At 36.5% G+C, this 20,337-nt stretch overlaps 5 protein-coding genes and 1 non-coding gene across 6 annotated transcripts; 3 read left to right on the forward strand and 3 right to left on the reverse strand.

Annotated features, from left to right (window-relative positions):
* Positions 1-34: 34 nt before the first annotated feature.
* LOC111779139 (heat shock factor-binding protein 1-like) lies at positions 35-3,659 on the forward strand. The gene is made up of 5 exons (XM_023659215.1): positions 35-158; positions 2,524-2,577; positions 2,779-2,802; positions 2,869-2,911; positions 3,343-3,659. Exons 1-5 carry the CDS (start codon positions 156-158, stop codon positions 3,480-3,482), a joined length of 264 nt encoding a protein of 87 aa, XP_023514983.1. The 5' UTR covers positions 35-155; the 3' UTR covers positions 3,483-3,659.
* A 684-nt stretch (positions 3,660-4,343) lies between these two features.
* LOC111779330 (desiccation-related protein PCC13-62-like) lies at positions 4,344-5,729 on the reverse strand. Its single transcript, XM_023659469.1, has 3 exons — positions 5,406-5,729; positions 5,092-5,323; positions 4,344-4,843 (listed from the first exon to the last, which is right to left on the reverse strand). The coding sequence occupies exons 1-3, from the start codon at positions 5,726-5,728 to the stop codon at positions 4,460-4,462; spliced, it is 939 nt and encodes a 312-aa protein (XP_023515237.1). The 5' UTR covers position 5,729; the 3' UTR covers positions 4,344-4,459.
* A 3,795-nt stretch (positions 5,730-9,524) lies between these two features.
* TRNAG-CCC lies at positions 9,525-9,595 on the forward strand. Its single transcript has one exon. It is a non-coding gene; the product is annotated as a tRNA-Gly (tRNA).
* A 779-nt stretch (positions 9,596-10,374) lies between these two features.
* LOC111779333 (glutathione S-transferase PARB-like) lies at positions 10,375-11,427 on the forward strand. The gene is made up of 3 exons (XM_023659471.1): positions 10,375-10,689; positions 10,767-10,815; positions 10,896-11,427. Exons 1-3 carry the CDS (start codon positions 10,537-10,539, stop codon positions 11,336-11,338), a joined length of 645 nt encoding a protein of 214 aa, XP_023515239.1. The 5' UTR covers positions 10,375-10,536; the 3' UTR covers positions 11,339-11,427.
* A 651-nt stretch (positions 11,428-12,078) lies between these two features.
* On the reverse strand, positions 12,079-13,743 carry LOC111779332 (glutathione S-transferase PARB-like). Its single transcript, XM_023659470.1, has 3 exons — positions 13,369-13,743; positions 13,235-13,283; positions 12,079-12,733 (listed from the first exon to the last, which is right to left on the reverse strand). The coding sequence occupies exons 1-3, from the start codon at positions 13,516-13,518 to the stop codon at positions 12,285-12,287; spliced, it is 648 nt and encodes a 215-aa protein (XP_023515238.1). The 5' UTR covers positions 13,519-13,743; the 3' UTR covers positions 12,079-12,284.
* A 2,893-nt stretch (positions 13,744-16,636) lies between these two features.
* Positions 16,637-19,311, reverse strand: LOC111779229 (autophagy-related protein 18a-like). The gene is made up of 4 exons (XM_023659332.1): positions 18,430-19,311; positions 18,026-18,227; positions 17,356-17,482; positions 16,637-17,003 (listed from the first exon to the last, which is right to left on the reverse strand). The coding sequence occupies exons 1-4, from the start codon at positions 19,249-19,251 to the stop codon at positions 16,913-16,915; spliced, it is 1,242 nt and encodes a 413-aa protein (XP_023515100.1). The 5' UTR covers positions 19,252-19,311; the 3' UTR covers positions 16,637-16,912.
* Positions 19,312-20,337: the final 1,026 nt, after the last annotated feature.

The following is a 20,337-nucleotide window of genomic DNA, read 5'->3' on the forward strand; positions in this document are numbered from 1 at the left end:
GGGGGGGGGGGGGGAGAAGTGGGTATCACCTGAGCAAAAAAAGGGAGCCATTCGCTATATTCTACGTCCCGCGTTCTTCCCCCGCGAACTGGACGATTGGGCACCGCGAGTTTCAGCATCTCCCGATTGTCTCTTGAAGATCCACTCTTGCGGAAATGGTTGGTGTCTCTTCTTTTTAAATCTCATTCCGTTCAGTCACTGTTCTTCCCCGTTGAATGTCATTGCTGTTGTGTATCCATTTCACCCTGTTAGATGTGAAATTTTGGAAGGAATTCGAAATCTCTAAGGATTTCCTTGTTTCTGTTTGTAATCTGTTCTAAATCGAATGATTCTGTTCAGCTTTAGTTCCGCAATCGTCTTGCTCACTTTTTAATCACTTTTGAACAATGCCGATTTAGATCACCTTAGGTTGTTGATATTGAACGTTGATTTGGGGTTGGGTTACGGATGAGTTTCTTGTGGATTTCGTGTTTCTGCTAGGATTCATCGTTTTAATCGATGACTGAAGGCTTCGTCACGAGATAATGTGTGAGGATTCAATCTTTCTTGGATTTTTGTAAAGCTACGCTTGCTGATTTGGTTGATTCTGGATACCATGGGATATGGTGTAGTTTTTTTTTTCGCTGAGGGGCTGGAATGAAGCTCATATTGTTTATGAGGAGACTGAACATTATTCGGCTTCGTATGAAGGAAGGGATTATCTTTAAGATTGGTTTTGCAAACTCTTAGGATCATGCTGATTGGATATTTTTTGGGAAAGTTTTGTGGAAAGGAGGTTTTTGGGTTTAAATTGAAATGTTGGATGTGGTCAATTCTCTCTTGTTGATGCACTTAATGGGAAGGCAACGAGTAAAACATTTGCCACTAGGGGTTTCAATGTCATCGTTCCTTTTCCTTGTGGAGGTTTCTTAGTAAGTTAGTGTTTAGAGGGGTGGACAGGGACTTTGTTGAAGATTTCCATGTGAGAATGAATAAAGTTCTGCTCATACACTTTTAGTCCGTAGATGATACCATCTTTTCCTACTACGAGAGGGAAGAGTCTTTTGCTAATGTTTTGCAACAGCTCGCATATGACTATGATGGAGGTCTTATACAACCCTTCCTTACAACATAGAGAGATGGCACTTTGGAATGTTGCTTTCATTGCAATCTTATGGAAGGTGCACTTGGAGATGTGAATAGCACTTCTGAGGAAGTTTGGGCCCTGGCTAAGTTCAATCCCTTCTTTTTCTAGTGGCTAAGACGCTGGCTCACAGTTAGTTTATTCGTTGTTATCTCAGGAGTGCGAATGACTTCTGTTCCCATATTATGATAGTCGAATCTTATTGTAGTTGATTATAGTTGTCACAACTGAAGATGTTTGAATGCTTTATCTTAATTCATTTTCAAGATTGTCACCCTCTAGTTATTATTGGGATAGAACCTAAATATATCGAAATATGGAAGATAACAAAACTACATAATAACTCTCCAATTATTGAGGTGCTTGGAACCTTTCCCCTTCCTTGAGATACCACTCAGATCTAAGCCACGATGATGCGCTCCTTGTTGAGGATTATTGGGTGTGAGTCCCACATTGGTTAATTTAGTGGAAGATCATGGGTTTATAAGTGAGGAATACTATCTCCATTGGTATGAGGCCTTTTTGGAAGCCCAAAGCAAAGCCATGAGAGCTTATGCTCAAAGTAGACAATATCATACCATTGTGGAGAGTTGTGATTTCTAACACTCCTAGCTCACGGAGCTACATACCATAAAACGAAAAAGAATCTCTCGCGAGCAACCATCTAGTTTCATTCTTTACCCTACCTTCCCCTTTGTATCCATTGATCGCTATCCATTTTCCTTGCATCCATCTTTGGAGCAGAGCTATATCGAAATTTTTTTAAAATTGATTTCAGTCTTGTATGTTCTCACGCTCTCTGTTCCCAAGCAACTTCAAGGAAACCAATGGAGGCATAGGAGAGATGGAATAACGTCTAACCTATGACAAGCCGCTTAGGATTAGTTTGCAAATTTGTGATACTGTAGTCGAATCATTACCAATGATGTGCTATATGCCTAAGTGTGAAAAGAATGTGTTGAAACCTAAATGTGGGGATTAGAGCACTTTTTCTCTATAACATCTTCTCTAGTGAATTACCCAACATGCCTTAATGTTAACCTCGTAGCACCTAGTGGTCAGTAAGGGCCATGGAATGTTAAAAGGTTTAGAAGAAATGGATTCAAATGATGGTAGTCACCTACTTGAGATTTAATATTCTACGAGTTCCTCGACAATCAAATGTAATAAGACTCTAGTCTTGTGAGATTGTGAGATTAGTTAAGCTGCGCACAAGTTGGTCCAAAACTCACAAATATTTAAAAAATCACCGCAATTACTTCTCTAATCAATTATCAATATCTAACTACCATTCCTAATGGTATTCCTATCATATTGTTCATATTATTTGACTGGTTTGTTGTTGTTTGTACCATTGCGTGACAGTGTGAAATGCACATTTTACTCTTTTTATCTTGTAGGATGGACACGACTCTGAAGATGCAAAACAAAGCACAGCTGATATGACTGTTTTTGTGAGTTCATGTCTTTTCTTTCAGTTTATTCTCTGTGTTTTTCACATTTCATAGTCTAATCCAACTTTTTTTGTAAGAATGGTTTTATAAAGTTTATCATCAGTACTCTCCTTCTGTTTAACATTCAATCCCTAAGCCACTCTTGATTGTTTCTTGGTAGTTCATAGTTAAATTGGTATTAACTCTTCTTCTTCTTTCCAGGTGCAAAATCTTCTTCAACAGATGGTGAGTTTCAGTTCGTGTAAATTTCCAGCAGAGAAATTCATATCTAACATAATCTTATTTATGCAGCAATCAAGGTTCCAAACCATGTCTGACTCCATTATCACAAAGAATATCCTTTTGAAATGCTGCTAGAAGTTTCTTAAGTTATAATTATAACGAGTAATTGTTTCTGATAGGCTCGAATACAATTCGAGTTTCGCAAAATAAATTCTATAGTTATTTATCTGGTAAAAGAGGCCATACAGTTCAAACGGTGCAATTTCCCGAGTATTACGTTTTCCATTCTAGCTAACAATGATCTTGTAAAAGTTACATATAGTTAAAGCATTCTAATAGGAAGATAATGGTAATGATTTCGAACTGGATTGAGTTCGTATGAACCTTAATTCCTTCTAATGAGACGTTCGAGTCCAGTACAATCTAAGAACCTTTATATAAGTGATTAGCCACCTTGATTGTAGGTTAGAATTTGTTTGAATCTGTATGAACCTTAATTCCTTCTAATTGATAGTATATATGCTTTCCTTAACTTGAAAATACTTGATGAGATGGGAAGCCGCATAAATGAATTGGAGCAGAGCATCAACGACCTAAAAGCTGAGATGGGCGTGGAGGGTTCGCCGTTGCCTCCGTCCAAGACGAATGCCGATGAATCGAAGAAAGACGAAGGTTCTGCGTAGACATAGTTGAGAGTGTATGTTTTATTTATGAGTTTGTTGTCTTTTCGCTATTGCCTTTGTGAAACTGAAGTCAATGCTTAGGATGAGACAGAAAAATACAATATGTTCTAGACATGGACCTGCTATTTCAGCATAATTTCTTATTGGCAATATAGTGATGATTATACTTTATGATTATTTCATACTACTGCTCATCTCTGGCTAAAGTAAACACGGGTCGTTAGCTTCGGCAACGAGTGATGGCATTGCAGCCATGGTCGTACGGGTTTGCCCCTGCGTCTGGCGCGAGCATGGCACCTTGTTGGCCTTGAGTGCATCATAGGTTATGTAGTTTAAATCTGCCAATATGTGTCCATTGAGTTCGGAGTTCATCTCGAATTCAATGTCGTACATCATGCAGTTTGCCATGGAGCCTTCACGACAGCGAGTTTGAGCTCCATCCGGGACCCAGCTCAGGCTCTCAATGCTCGTACTGCGGTGGACAAGACATTCAGGATTGTAGCAATTAAGCAGAATGGTGCCTGGTGTAGAGGTGATGGAATTTTTCGGCTAGTAGGTATTGTCTGTTTTGATCCATTACGTAGCAATGTCAGTCTCATGGTTTTAAAATGTGTATGCTAGGGAGAGGTTTCCACACCCTAGGAATGTGATCTCACAATCCACCCCTTAGGGGCCAGTGTCCTCGTTGACACACTGCTCGGTATCTGACTTTGATACCCATTTGTAGCGACCCATTTTTTGAGGGACTTGAGCCACGAACTGTTGAAAATAATTAAAAATGCGTAAAATTTTAAACGCTTAAACATGTGCATGCATCTTAAATTTTCATTACAGCGAAGGGGGGAGGAGGAGGTTTATGAGTTTGAGAGAGCTCGATGATATATTATTAAGACTTAATTTATTACACATAATAATTATTCGAGACAAACCCACTATTCGTTGGGATTTATTGATTCGGTCGTCACTATTACGAACTCTTATATGATGCCTCCACGGAGGAAGCGTCTTGCAATCGACCCATTAGCACCATTGGGAAAGAAAGCACCTGGCAATCGTTCGCTACCAGTTCCATATAGTATCCGCAAGATCTCTTGTATTGTGCGGTTATACGAAAGTGATTTAGCGTCGGTGGCGAGGACGTTGGTCTCCGTTCGATTCTCTGCCCCGAGCGATCGAGGCACCACCACCCCTTCGTCTTTGAGCCCACATTTACCAAGCTGGTTCGCCAGCGTCGAGGTCAGGTTGGTGAATTCAGCCACTGTCATATTATATGGCTCCACAGTCTCGTTTGCCCTCTCGTACAGCAGCGTTCGCATAACAGCACTCTGTCCTGATTCTGCACTCAACAGCTTAGCTGCTAGCTGCATCAAAATTACTCATAAACTTTAAATTTTTTTAATAATACCATAAAATCCTTTTAAACTTTTTTCTAAAAGTTCTAATATTATTTTCGAAACATAGTACTAATGGTTTCGTTCATATACTAACAACAAGAGTATTTTTTAACTTTTTAAAAAAGTTCAAATGAATTTTATAAATTCAAGGGTATTTTTTAAACAAAATTTTAACGGTTTCTATCTAAAACTAACATTACTTTTTCAAATACTACCTTACGAGATTCGAGAAAGAGGAGCAATGGGGCTGCTTCAACAAGGCCAGTGTATCCGAGATACGGGAAAAGGTTAACGGCGAGAAGAAAATGGATGGTATCGACATAAGGATCGAATGGAGGGCTGAGTCGACGACCAGCAGCTTTGTCAAATAGATCCGAAAATACATCTTTGCTTAGATTCAACAATGGCCTTTGAATACCTAATCCACCAGATACCTGAATAAGAGTTCTGAAATCATCCAAAAATGAAGAACAANAAAAAAAAAAAAAAAAAAAAAAAAAAAAAAAAAAAAAAAAAAAAAGAACTCAACTTTAATTGTCCAATTTCTTCATATCCAAATTCCTCAATGATATTACGAACTATAGGGTCTAAGTTGGCCCTTTGAGCACCAATAGGGGGTGGCCCACCACGTGCTAAAGTTGGATCAATGGAGTCCATCCCTCTCCCAAGGGCACCCCACAAGAACATCTCACCTTCGAGGTACTCGAAATTCGTAGCGAACACAATGACTTGGCTGTCGAGCGCTGAGCCCGAGCGGCACTGACCCAAAATTTGACATACTACGACTCGGCTCGAGCTGAATGCTAAAGCAACAACGAAAAAAAGTATTGAAAAGAACGAGGGATTTCTCATGTTTGAACTGAATGTTAGGTTTAAATTTTGTCATTGTGACATGCTTTTATAGCATAACATTATGTCCTTTTACCCACTTGATTAGGTTAAGACATATGAGCTACCAAAATAGGTAAGAAGCTAGAAGCTTCACTCACACGAAATATCTCGTAATTGTTAAAGAACGTGATGATTTTTCAATCTACACGTCCACTGTGATTAAGAGGCAGTTACATTGCGACGAATATCTGTGCATATTCAGAAGAAAAAAAAAACATCCAAACAAATGAAAAAAAGGGTCGGTTGGATATGCAGGCCTCGAGAATTTCAAATCAAAGATAAAGTTTGTATCAAGCCGAGTTCAAATAACCTTTGGTTCCAAAGAACCGAGAATCAATGACTGGGGCGGTAATATTATGGACGAGTTGAACCTCGTCGAATAATTTTTTCACCTTAACATCGGTTGTTGGATTCTAAAAGACAGATTAAACTACAAATCTAATCCGTATCGTTTTAAATGACGGAATTAATTCCTATAGCCTATAAGTTGATAAAACCCCCTAAATAGTTTCTACTATTGAGACTCGGGTTTGATCAAACCGTATGACATATGAACTATTTATGAGATTTTATCGAATTATAAGAATGAAATTGTTACTCGTAAAAATTATATGGACTAAATTCTAAACTTCTCGACCAAATTTACCATTTATCCTTAAATATATATATATATATATATATATATATAATTATAAATACTTTAAACTTTATTTTAGGGGATATTTTTATTTTTTTAAAAATTTATTAAAAAGGCTATATTCATGTGATTGTATAATAATTAAAAGGACAAATTAAACGCATATGGTTACAAAAATTATTAAAGTAAAACGCAGACCAACACCTATACTCAATAAAATCCGTTATCCTCGAATTTAGGTTACGCTACAAAAAGGTTGTCGTTTAATCGTCACAATAATCGTAATTCAATTGTTCTAGATTCTCGTTTTTCGTGCCCAATTGGATCCCTTATCGTCTATGATAAGTCGATCCAAAAATGACGAAATGAATCGCAAAATAGATGGATCGTGGAAACTAGTTCCCAGTTTGGATAAGAGACGAGATTGAGAAATTCTAGACGTCGGCCGCCGAGTGTCACGGTCATACTCGTCCAAGGCGTGTTGCCCATGGCCGCATGCCCATGACAAGCCCAACCCTTTATGTCTTTTCATATTCTAGTGTTTTACTTTTGTATTTCTAGTAAGTATGACGTTTCAGACATATCATGTCTAGGCTTGTCAGACATGAAATACCTCAGAATGTACTATAGGGGGATACGACTAGTTGTCAACTTCTCCCTACCCAAGGTTATATACTGTAAGCCGTTGTTATTTCTCTCTTGCTTGCTTATATAACGTCTCTTTCAAAAATTTCTCTCTGCCATCGCTTTCTAAAATTCTCTTAAAAACAAGGCCAGAGGCTCGAGCATACGTCGCTTGGCCGTAGGCGACGCAAGAACGAATTGGCTTAGCTCACATGTCGTTGGAAAGTGAGTGTCGCACAATCGCAAATTCGCTGCCATTAAAAGTGCGATTGTGACACCGAGCAACAAAAACAAACAGGGGTCGTCCTATCTGTCTAGAAAGATTCTCAAAAACTTGACTCATTAACCCAATCAGTATGAGATACCCAGAATGGGGTACTGACATAGACACCTTACTCTTCGCCTTTAGTAAACCTTCTAATCGAAGAGGCCAGACGTCAAAGCAAAAGAACTTCGAAATTGATCTCGACCGTTCATTTATGAAATTCTATTTTGATTTCTAGCTGGTTTCTCTTTGTCAAACTATTTCTGACCGTCGCTCTTTCGAGGGTTAAAAGAGAGGTTCCGTGTTTTCTATAACCATTTATTTTTAGTTTTTTATTTTCGAAAATTAAAAATAAAATGCTGCTTCCTATAAATTACACTGATATTAATTAATTTATTGCAAAATTCCAAAAAATCATAATAAATATGATTATTTTGATAATATTTTTTTAAGAGAAAATATGGTGTATTACGAATATATTAGGTCTATATTAATTAGACGGTTGAAAAAAATAAACTTTTTATTATTTTTTTAATCTAGTTTAAATAGTTATTTCTAATTATAACTATGTATTAAATAATATTAAATAGTATTAAATATTAGAGAAAAAAATCAATTTGTAGTCAAAACTTATTTAAATGCAAACAACGAACATAATATTAAATAAAAATAATTTTTATAAATATTTATAAATAATTAATTTACGAGGTTAAAGTTTAAATTGATACAATTATTAGTCTGTATATATATACACATGTCATACATATATATCGACATTCGAAACACATCTTATTCTTAAATCTACATGGTTTCCAGTGTCATCGTCCATTGGTAACACAATATTTTCTCGGGGATGATTCTGCAAATACTTATGCACCTGGGTTGGTCTGGGTCCACCCAATTTCACGTGGCAAGACCCGTACCAATCGACCCATTAATAATTAAATGGCCACTCTTGTGTTTGAACTAGAAAAAAATTACATTTATTTTTTTACTTAGGAAAGATTTAGCCTCTCGAGACAAATTAGTTAGGTTATAAAATGAAAAATGAATGGAAAGACAATCATTCAGTGGAATTGATTAGGTATTAAATCGAGAGCATGTTATTAATTATAGGTTTTTTTGGTGTCAAAATCTCGTATATTGCAAGCTTGGTCTATACGAGTCGAGCGAAGGGACTTGCAAACAAGAATTCGACCCCATATTCATATTGTTTTCTCTCGAGACAGGTACCCACTTTGGGTGCTACTCGATCGTCATTTCTGACTCGGTTAGCCAACGATAGCTACATTTCTTTTATGTTGTATAATGTTCGAACTTGCATGCTTGATGATCTTGGACAGACCTTGACCCACGAATCAAACTTGAAAACAAATTTTTTGTTTGTTGTATGAACATTTTTAAACGTTTAGAACCTAAGACAAAAATGAGTCTCATTAAAGTGGCTATTGAATCGAAGGACTCGAAAGCCCACTTCGGCCCTGGACGACGTGCACCTTGCACGCTTGCAACTCAATAAATTCTTAAAGAAGCTCGGCTTTCTTCATATCGGCTCGAGGTAACTCTTATATAAATAGATTATGAAGACTAACTCAAATTTCATTCTCTAAAAATAATATTTAAATCAATAAAAGCTCATAATTATTTAAATTATTTGAATAAAAAGACTCTGACCACTCTCACGCCAAAGGTACGAAATAAAAAAATTGTTAAAATAAGATAGTTATAATTTAATTACATTAATTGGGTAATTAATTTTGCAACTAATCATAGTTTAAATTTTATTATTATTTTTAAATTTTTTTTAACATAAGTATTTGAATTTTCGACCTCGAAAAAATTGATACATGTCAATTAATCTCGAGAAATTATATTATAAAATCTCATTAAATTATATGTATTAGATAATTAGTCGATAAAGCTCGAGTTTAAATGCATTTAGTCAGTTTTGGGTTAAAGAGTTCGAAGCGTTTTCTGATCCTTGGTTTGATTCAAGCCTCGAGATCAATTCATAATTTTTATTAGAATTTGTGTTGAGGTACTCGTTACATTTGAAGTCGAATCGACGAAACTCGAATTGATTTTAGATAAATTAGAAAGTTATTTTGATAATTTAACAATAAATATTATGAACTCGAAATCAAAGGTTTATCACGAAATATTAAGGCATCTTAACGGTATGTTGGAAGCAAATTAAGAAATTAATAATAATTAAATAACAATATCAATCAGCGCATCTAGTGTAGTGGTATCATAGTACCCTCCCACGGTACTGACCGGGGTTCGATTCCCCGGATGCGCAGTTTAATTCTTTGTTATTTATTTTTTTAATTTCTAGCCCAACGTTCGCGCAGCCGAGCTCAGCAACAAGCGTGGCCCAGCGCTGAAGCGTTCTTCTACCTAACCAGGCTCACCCACGAGCGCGCAACACAGCCTCAGATACGTACTCCAACAACAAGCGCTGGTCCAAGCCATCCTCGACGATTGGCGTGTGCACGGAGCTTCGTCGATCGCAACCCTCCCAGCCACAGCTAAGTTCCTAGCACCAGCTCACCACTCTCCCACAGCTCCCCTTGGCTCTAGTAGTTCCATAAATAATGTATGTTATGATATAATTGAAGTAGTGTAAGTATTATCGTACAAAACCATGATTTTAATGTAGGACCTCATACTTGTTAGGTATATTTAACATTGATTATTTATAAGAATGGTTTCAGGCCGTATTGCGTACTATGACTCAGCTACATAAGCGCAAGCTTATATGCAGACTTAGGGTTCACGAAAATGGGATACTCACCTAGTGGGTTTACATGCATGTGGATGGACTGTGTGTCTAATAATATATTATCTAAACTTACCCGTGAATAAATTTTGAACCTAAGACTCTGTGTAAGAACTAATGTTTGACTAAATAGTGAGATCACTTAGCAAATATTTTTAAATATAATTAAATTATTAAATATTTTGAGAGAATAATTTAAAGTAATAAAATAGAAACGGAATTCATAAAGATTTAGGGAAAAGAATCGGTTCTCAGCTTGTAGTTGACAATTTGCATCAGCTTTCTTCCCAACAGATGCCGCTCCGCCACCAAATCATGCTTCCATTAAACAATTTCATGACAAATTCCACCTTGATTTCTTCGTCTCTGCTCGATTATTGTCTCCCATCTCTTTTTTTCTATATAATTCTGCACTTCCCTTCACAAACCCACCTCCATTTTCAATCCCTGCCGAAGAATCAATGGCTACCTCCATTAAAGTCCATGGAGTCCCCTTTTCCGGACCCACATGCAGAGTTCTAGCTTGTCTCTACGAGAAAGAACTTGAATACGAGTTCGTCAAACTCAAGATGCACGAAGGGGAACACAAGAAACAGCCATTTCTCTCCATCAATGTAAGTTTCCTACTATTGCCATTGCTTTAATTTTCGTGGGGTTTTCATTGGATTCTGCTTGGTTGATTTGATTTCAGCCGTTTGGTCAAGTTCCTGGGTTCCAAGATGGAGATTTGACGCTTTTTGGTAAAATTTATTTAGAAAACAGAGCAATTCGTGGTTGATAGCTTTATGCACACAAGGTGTTTGATAAATTGTCTGTGTAGAATCCAGGGCAATCACGCAGTATATCGTAGGGAATTATGCTAATAATGGAACCCAATTGATTTTCCAAGACCCCAAGAAAGCGGCGATCGTATTGACATGGATTGAAGTGGAGAGCCACCATTATGATCCACCAGCCTCGAAGCTGGTCCTCGAGCTCTGCTTGAAGCCTTTGCTTGGGTGGGGCGAGACAGATGCTGCAGTAGTTGAGCAAAGTGAAGCTGAGCTAGCTAAAGTTCTTGATATCTATGAGGATAGGCTGGCTCAGTCCAAATACTTGGGAGGTGAGTCCTTCAGTTTAGCTGATTTGCACCATCTCCCAACCATAGACTACTTATTTGGGACACAGATGAAGAAACTGTTTGAATCTCGGCCCCATGTCAATGCATGGGCGGCTGATATCATGGGCAGGCCTGCTTGGGCTAAGGTGCTTGCTTTGCGCTAATGAAACGTTGATTTCACTTATCTATCCTTTACTTGATGTGTGATGGGACTTGAAAACTTGAATAAAGATGGTGTGGTTGCCTTTTTACATGGGAGCTCTCTGTATCACTTGCTTTGTTGTCGTATATATATTAGTATCAATGGTTATGAACTTTTGACACAACGTACAAGGTGTCACAATTGTACTTTTGTAGTAGTGGGATAACGATTGTACGACACTTGTTCTAACCCAGTAAACAAGTTAGACGAGAAATCAAGTTAGGCATGAGAAATTTGGACGTCACAGGCAACGTCGGCACATGTTCGGGCTTTGAGTCACGTTTGCAAGAAATGTTTTCGAAAACGTGAGCGAGGAAGTACATTGGAAAACATTTGAAAGAAATGAAGAAAGCAACGTTATACAACCATAATAAAGCAAATAAAAGAACACCCTAGCTTATAACATGTGACTCTAGGTAGGACACCCTAGCTTATAACATGTGACTCTAGGTAGGAATAATCAGTCATATCTCAACTATAGCTTAAATAGGATATAAGGGTACAACTTAAAAAGGATATAAGACTATAATACATTTTGTGTTTAGAGAATTTTAGCTCCGACGGGTGTAGACATGATTTTTTATTTTGATGAACGATACGCTCCCGAATTACACAACATGAATTAGTAAACACATATCTAAGATGAAAGCATGCAAGTCTGGAACGAACATGCAACCATAGACAAGACATCTTGGACAAGCATGACCAAGGTATCCGACATGCGACCATAGACAATATGCCTTGGACAAACTTAACCATGATACAAAGTATGTAGAGGGTGTTCGCTAATCAAACATTGAAGTGTAAGTCAAGACATGAGATTCTAGATGAAAATTAAGACTATAAAATCAAACATTGAGGTGTACGTGAAGACAAGACAAAAATATAGTTACAATTTTTCAGGATGGTTACAATTGGCGCAAGGCAAGGACCTTGCCCCACGAAGGCCTTGAAGTGATCTCAGCAACCCAAGCATTAACGCGCGGCCGTGACTCGAACAGCTTCTTCGATGGCGTCGCCAACAAGTAGTGCACATTGGGGATGTGGTGCAGATCTGCCAAACTGAACTCATTGCCAGCCAAAAACTTGTTTTTGCTAAGCTGATTCTCGTAGATGTCAAGAACTTTCCCCAACTTAGCTTCGTTCTCGGCCACGGCGGCTGGATCTGTCTCGCCCAGACCGAATAGTGGCTTGACAAGATACTCGTACGACAGCGCTACCCCCGGTGGGTCGTAGTGGTGGCCTTCCACTTCAATCCATGTTGATACGATCGCTGCTTTCTTTGGGTCGTCGGACAGCAATTGGTTTCCCTTGCTGGCGTAGGCGGAGGCCAGGTACTGGGTAATGGCCCTTGATTCTTGAATTAACAAATTCAACTTTCAATCACAATTTCATCACAAAAGGGTTTTTGATATGAAGAACATATGCAAAAACTTAGCAAAGAGAGATCAAAGTAATATCTTTTCAGAAGAAATTGACTGAAATCATGTATGAGAAGTATAAAAACTAGAATCAACCAAAGATAAAAAAAATGAAAACAGAGTAGGAGCACTTCACCAAACACCTTGAGCGCAAACAACATTTTCATACTGAACATTTCATCAAACAGATAGACTGCAACAGAGCACATGATCGTATACAAAAACTTTGCAATCAGAGAATAGAGTAACAACTTTTCAGAAGAAATTGACTAAAATGGATGTAAGAGAAGTATAAAAACTAGAATCAACCAAAGATGACTTTAAAAATAATGAAAACAGAGTAGGAGCATTTCATCAAACACCTTGAGCGCAAACAACATTTTCATAGCGAACATTTCATCAAACAGATAGAGTGCAAGAGAAAACGTAGTAATTACCGAAAATCGTGAGATCCCCATCTTGAAACCCAGGAACTTGACCAAACGGCTGCAGAAATTCAACGAAACCCCACTAAGAAACAATCGACAAACACCATAAAAATCGAAGTCACAAACAATTACAGAACACTCACATTGATGGAGAGGAAGGGCTCTTTCTTGTGCTCATTATTCTTCATGTCCAGAAGAACAAACTGGTATTCGAGATCTTTCTCGTAAAGACAAGCGAGAACTCTGGCTGTGGCGGTGGAAATGGGGCTTCCATGGACTTTGATGCTCGCCATTTCAAAGAAAATCGATTTGGGAACAAAGAAATTGAGATGGGTGTGTCGGGAAACAGGAATTGTTGAAGGTTCTTATAGAGAATTGGAAAAGAAAAGGAAAGGATTCAATCGTAACGTGATTGAAGCTCGGTGATTTGAAGTGGGAAATGAACGGAATCACAGAATGCGGATCCATAATTGAGGTAGCTGCAACATTCATGTCTGAAATGGTCTTCCAGATTTTTTCCCCGCCCATAAATTATGGTCCACATTCCTATTTCTAAATTTTCTATAAATTTTATTAATTTTTATTAAAATTCAAAAATATATTTAATAACTTAATTTTTCAAATATTTTGAAATTTTCGTTAATACCTTTAAACTTATTATTTAATTATTTTAATTATTCTTTATATCGTTTAACCGCAACAGTGGGTTAAATTACTATTTTAACCTCTCTAGGAAACTTGTCATATTTTGTTTGGAATAAATTAATATCCAATGAAATTTATTAATATTTTATTACGATGAAAATTAAATTAAATAATTGTTATATAATAAAGTTGAGAAGAATTATTGCATATGCGCTGACGTCATGGAGTCAAAGTCAAATCTAAAATGGAATCTTACTAAATATATTTTTTAATTTCATTTTATTTTAATGTCTGTATTTTTATATATTTAATTTTAATCTTTACACTTTCAATAAATCTTAAAACTTTTATTTCAAAAACATTTAGTTTCATTAATTTTGGAAATATTATGACTTTTTATTTAAATAAGTCTTAATGGGAATAAATTCAAATGACTAATTTTAAGATTTATAGCTTAATTTTTCAATAAATAATTAGATTAACTATCCTCTGTTTCCTACCAAAAATAAGATGACTAATTTGTTTGAAAATTAAAAAAAGAAAAAAAAAATATATATATATATATCAACTTCTCTCTTGCTTGCTTATATAACGGTCTCTTTCAAAAATCTCTCTTTCGAAAAATTTATCTCTGCCCTCGCTTTCTAAAACCTTCCCTTAAAACCGAGGCCAGAGGCTCGAACATACGTCACTTGGCCGTAGGCGACGCAAGAACGAATTGGCTTAGCTCACTTGTCGTTGGAAAGTGAGTGCCGCACAATCACAAGTCCGCTGCCATCGAAAGTGCGATTGTGACAAGTATATATATATATATATTCCTAAAAGGAGGTAAAACTAATATGGTAAAAATAAGTTTCAAAATTACTCGGAAAAAATCTACTAGAAGTTTGAACGAAATTCAGCATGACATAGACCTAAAACGACAGGTTGGTGCTAAGATGTTTTTTTATCTAAAGAAATGATATTCTACCGTCTCAAATTTCCATCAAACATTCTTAAACATATTTTCTATTTTAATCATAATTTTGAAACTTGTACGAAGTTCGAAGGAGTATTGTTTACAAGACATTAGTAACAATTAGTAACAAAGGTTAAAGCAGTAGAGAGAGAAGCCATAACTTCAAACAGCACAAGTTTCAAAATTACATATCCCCTCGAAGCACTAAATTTCTAGAACTTTGAGATCTCTAACGAGAGGATCTAATATATCCACCTCGAAACACTAAATTTTTAGAACTTTGAGATCTAATACGAGGATCTAATATGTCACTAGTTTGATTATACTAAACACAAAATTGAAAATATATAAACCTATCAAGAACATTCAACTTAGAACTAATGATCGCAAGAACATTCAACTTAAAACAGTCTCGTGAAAAACTTATGATCGCTTAGAAATAGGCCGGTGGACATGTGAGTTGAGCTCTAAAAATTCAAATTCAGGTAGGGGAAGTTTTTATAATGAGTAAATGTAGAATGTTTTTACTCCACAACATCCAACCATACAAATACAATCAATGAGCCAAATTTTGACCTGACGAGAGCTTCTGGCCTATACACTATCAAAACAAGGTTTTATTTGAGAGCTTTTGGCCTATGCCACTATCAAAAGTTCATAATCTTTCCCTCTTAATCAGTAAAAGCTCCCCACATTCTAACATGGAAGTTGAGATCAATGCTCTTCACACCAACAAAATCACTTTCTTAATATTCCAGAACAGAAGCAAACAATGGCAAAACCACTCTACAACATACTTGGAAACTTAACTTTTGCTAAAACTTACAGTCCAGTAATCAGATCATCTACTTTTATCCTTATTCACAACCTAGGTGTCCCTAATCATCTCTAAAAGCATAGTATAACCGAACCAACGGATAATTCAAAAAAAAAAAAAAAAAAAAAAAAAAAAATTATGGAACTCTTAGATCAATTCTAAGAATCTTGTTGAAAAACAAGACCTTTAAATCTAAGAATTCCAAAATCAATAAGAATCAATCCAAGGGAAAGTTTGAAATGAATTACCTCGATGATCAAGATCAAAAGTAAAAAAAACCTGTTTCTAAGATTCGAATTAGTCTACAAAATAGTTTGATCAAGATTACTTGAATGACTCTTCCATGCAAATCTAAACACAAGAAATGCAACTGAACAAGCTCACAACTTAAGAGCATAATATGCAACTTTCATTATGATATCCAAAATCTTCATATACTCAATAACATGAATGCCTATTTATAGGCTTGAAAAACAAACCTTTCAATTAATCATGGTTGTAACTTTCATGATCATTAATTCCATGACGACAACTAACTAATTCTAACTTATAGTTTAAAGACAATTATCTAAAACTTAAAAAATACAATAAAACCTCCTTAAATCTAAACAACTTATATGGATCTTGTCATCCACCATAAAATCTTTGTAGAATGATTAAGACACCANAAAAAAAAAAAAAAAAAAAAAAAACTATGATAAGAACATATACAACACGATTGACTGACTACCTTCTGTTCGTTTTAAATAAGCCTGATCAGATCTCTAAACACTCCGCCAGTAGTATGACATACTTTTAATACCTCAAATACACTAAAGAATGCAGGCTACAGTTCGAAATACCGTTACCTTCATATGTATACTTCTTGAACTTCCGCTATAAACAAGTCCTCCATCATTTAGTTCAACTTTTCTACCTGCAGGCTTTTCTTAGAAGAATGTATACATTAATGGTAAGCTCAATTTCATCAGGTAAATCCAGAAGGCTAGCATTACAGTCAATCAAAGTCTATTTCATTCGCAATAATTTTAGGAGACATGTTTTCTTTTCCCCCATGTTTGGAGTAAACAATTGTTCATAAGGCCAAAAAGTTAAAAAAAATTAAATATGAGCATGGGTGGCAATAATAGAATTCTTCTATTTTTTCTTTTTTCCCCCCTGAGACGAACATAGGCCAATCTGTACATGCATAGATCTATTTACAAGCAATAGAGGATCTAGGAAGAGAATATGCATACAACAGAACTGAAATAAAGAGTACAGTGGGCTAGAAGGCTTCCTCTGGCATTAGAAAGTTGTGATATTCAAGCTGTGTCATCTCTCCGCCATTCACCGCATCAAATTGGCATCGGTAGAAGCTGCAATAATTAAAAATGGCACATCAAGATTCTAAAACTTCCATCGCAGCGGTTAAACGACCAAACAGAATACCAGATCTAATGGAAGCTAACACAACTTAGGCAATGCTAAAGAAAAGATAATGAAGCAAATAACAAATGGTTCAAGTTAAAGTAGAAATAAAATATTGTCTATTTTCAGTCTATGAAAATAAAGCGTTCACATTAAAAATATTTATCTAATATCATCGAAATCGTAGTTGGGATACCCAACAACCCTCATCTTAATTGTTTATTCTGCAGAATTATAATTAATTGAAAGAGAAATGAAAAAAATCCCAATAGTAAGAGAAGAACGACGAAGACTATTTACCTTCCATCCATTCCAAGGATCACCACTGTATTCTTCTGGTGACCAAACGCAACAACATACCGAGACCCTTCATGCAATCGAAACTGAGCAACAGACCACTCTGACTTGAAATACTTTGGCAGCACACCTGCAGGTGCAAGATTGTTCATTAGATCCAAAGGCAAAAAGGGATATCCGGCTGCAAAATAATAAGGAGAATATCCCATCTCTTTCCTTTCGTGTAGTATTGTTCATAATAGCTAAGAAGCAGGTTTCTCTATCAAAGTTTATAATATTTAACAAGTGTTCAATACATGTGGGCCGAAATTAACTTTGTACAACTAGTGTCTAACAAATCTGCTATGCTAAGAGTGTTCGATACATGTCCTACAAGTGTCAAGGTGTCCAAGTGTTCAACATGATGAACACGCTAGCCAAACTAAAGTATTCGAACTTCTTAGATGGAAAGAAAAATGGAATATACACATAAAATAACGAGACAGTGGCTTCCCAACACCAGATTTTGTTTTTTATTCTAGTCTAAGTGTTCTTTTTTAGAGTATGCCAGTAAATTTTCAAAGGACTCCTTGGTTGTTATACTAAGTGATTTCAAAGAAATTCAAAGAATTTATGAACTAGTAATATCCAAATACAGTGGAAATCCGTGGTTAGACACAAATGGTTCCATTACCTTTGATGAACGAAAATGAGGAGCCAGATGGTGAGACGGAAAGAGAAGAATCATTCTGATACATATCATTCTGAAGAGACCCAGAATTGAATTTAAGACTGAATACATGGACGGTCCCCTTGTCACTGGAGACAGCCAGCCATTGGGCAGTCGATGAGAAGGCTAAACTGTATATCTCCGCCCTATCTGCGCCTCTCCGTACCTATACATCATATCAAGATAATACAAAGTAAATTCACTGCCAAGTTAGATAATTCATAAAGGAGTAATATAAATTCCTACAAACTCAAAACTAAATGGGGAGAATTAGATTGCAGCTTAGTTTAGAACAAAATCATTACACTGAGATTCCGACAACACAGAACAAGCCCAGATGAACAATTTTAATTTCAAGATCAACACACCTCTTGGAGCAAATTTCCATCAATTGTATTGAATATCCGAACCAAAGTTCCCTTGGAGCTCGCTGTAGCAAGCAACTGCCCGTTGGTCGTAAGCGCAAAGCAAGCAACCCTCGAGTCGTGAGCCATGATAAACTTTGTCCGTCGAGAAGCATAATGCTCAACCCTAACCTGCCCCTTAATCAATCCAGGGCAGACAAGCACAAGCGAAGAACTCAGCTGAGAAACAGCACAAAGCCCTTTAGGATTCGCAATAGTTTCGATCTGATGCAGCAGCTTCAAGTCCGCAAAATTGTACACAAAAACCTTCTGCTCCAAAATAACAATAATTCGGTCTCTCTGTAGCCGAACCCCCCGAACAGCAGACCGAAACGACAGCTCCCCAATACACCGGCTCTGATGATCATCCCAAAGCATGACCTTATTAGGCGGGTACTGAGGTTCAGGTCCACCACCAACAAGAGCCAAAATATTACACCGAAAAAGCATCTCCACAACGCCAATACCACCCCCACGCTCAAAATCTCTTCTGAAAATCTCACGGAACGGATCGCAATTGTAGATCCGAAACCCTCGATCACTGCCCGCAGCAAAGCAGCCATGGTCTTGATTGAAGGAGAGATGAAGAAGAGAAGGCTGCAAAGCGAGCGAATCAACCGCCGCCGTGGACAAACCAGCCGTCTCCACTGTCTTCGGCGATTGAGGCGGCAACGATGAAACGGAATCGGAATCGAAACGTTCGGAGTCGGCAACAGCAGGCGGAGTGTTGGGATTGGAGTTGGAGTCCGGCCATGAAGAGGAAGGGAGGGCGGAGAGAGTCTCCATGGAGAATCAGAGGAACTTGAGATTCAGATGAAAACGAAGATAATGGCGATGATTTATAAGAAAGAACAGAACAATTTCCAACCCCGGGAGATTCGGGTTTGAGTGAAGTTACGGATTTGACTGGAGGGTTGTGACGGTGTTTGGGGGTAATTTCGTCATTTTCTAATGTCTGATGATTCTGCCATTATTTTGCGGGCGAACGACATGTCGCTGTAAATGACGTAATTAGCTTTGTGCGCAAGCGAAGGGAATTAGAAAGTCGACCTGTCGGCTTGGTATATGGACCAACAATAAAACTGTAATTTTACAAAACAATAATAAAAAATTCATTTTTAAGTATGACAACTCAAAGAAGTGGTTTCAAGAAATCGTTTTTTTATTATTTTTTTTAATAATATTCCTAAATTTTAAAAAAAATTCAAAAAATATAAATAAAATTTAAAATATAATATATGATATAACCGATAAAATATTAGTTTAAAAACAACCTGTTAGTTAAAATATTAAAAATATTTAATTTTTACATTAGGATAAATATTGAATATTTGAATTTTATTGAGAATAAATATAATTTTTAAAATAATAATACAAAAATAACTCAGTTGAGTTGTGAACTCTATTCGGATAGTTCGAGTCACTAACTCAACTGACCTAAAATTTCAAGTTAGTGCAAAGATTTTTACTCGTACACCGACGTGTTTAATGTTACAAATTTTATTTATTTATTTTAATTGTTAATTCAATAATTGGATTTTCAATATAAATAATGACATTTTGGGAATTTCTATAACCTTAGATTATAAAATTAAAGAACATTTTTCTTCAGAAACAAATCTATATATTAAATGAAATCTGCCTAAAAATTTATAAAATATATTATATATTATTTATTTATTTTTCTAAAAAGAAATTAGATGACTTTACGGCCCACCAGCCAGAAAAAGGCACAAGCTTACCAGGCACGCAAATCAAAATCATCCATCATCAAGCAATCCAAACCGTTGATCTTAAAATCGTCAGCATTACTCAAGGAGCTCACTCTGGTCTCGGCAACACACAATCACAACCCTCCCCGCGTAATTTGAA

Source organism: Cucurbita pepo, chromosome LG17 (genome assembly GCF_002806865.2).
Source record: "Cucurbita pepo subsp. pepo cultivar mu-cu-16 chromosome LG17, ASM280686v2, whole genome shotgun sequence".
In the NCBI taxonomy this organism is placed as follows: Eukaryota; Viridiplantae; Streptophyta; class Magnoliopsida; order Cucurbitales; family Cucurbitaceae; genus Cucurbita; species Cucurbita pepo.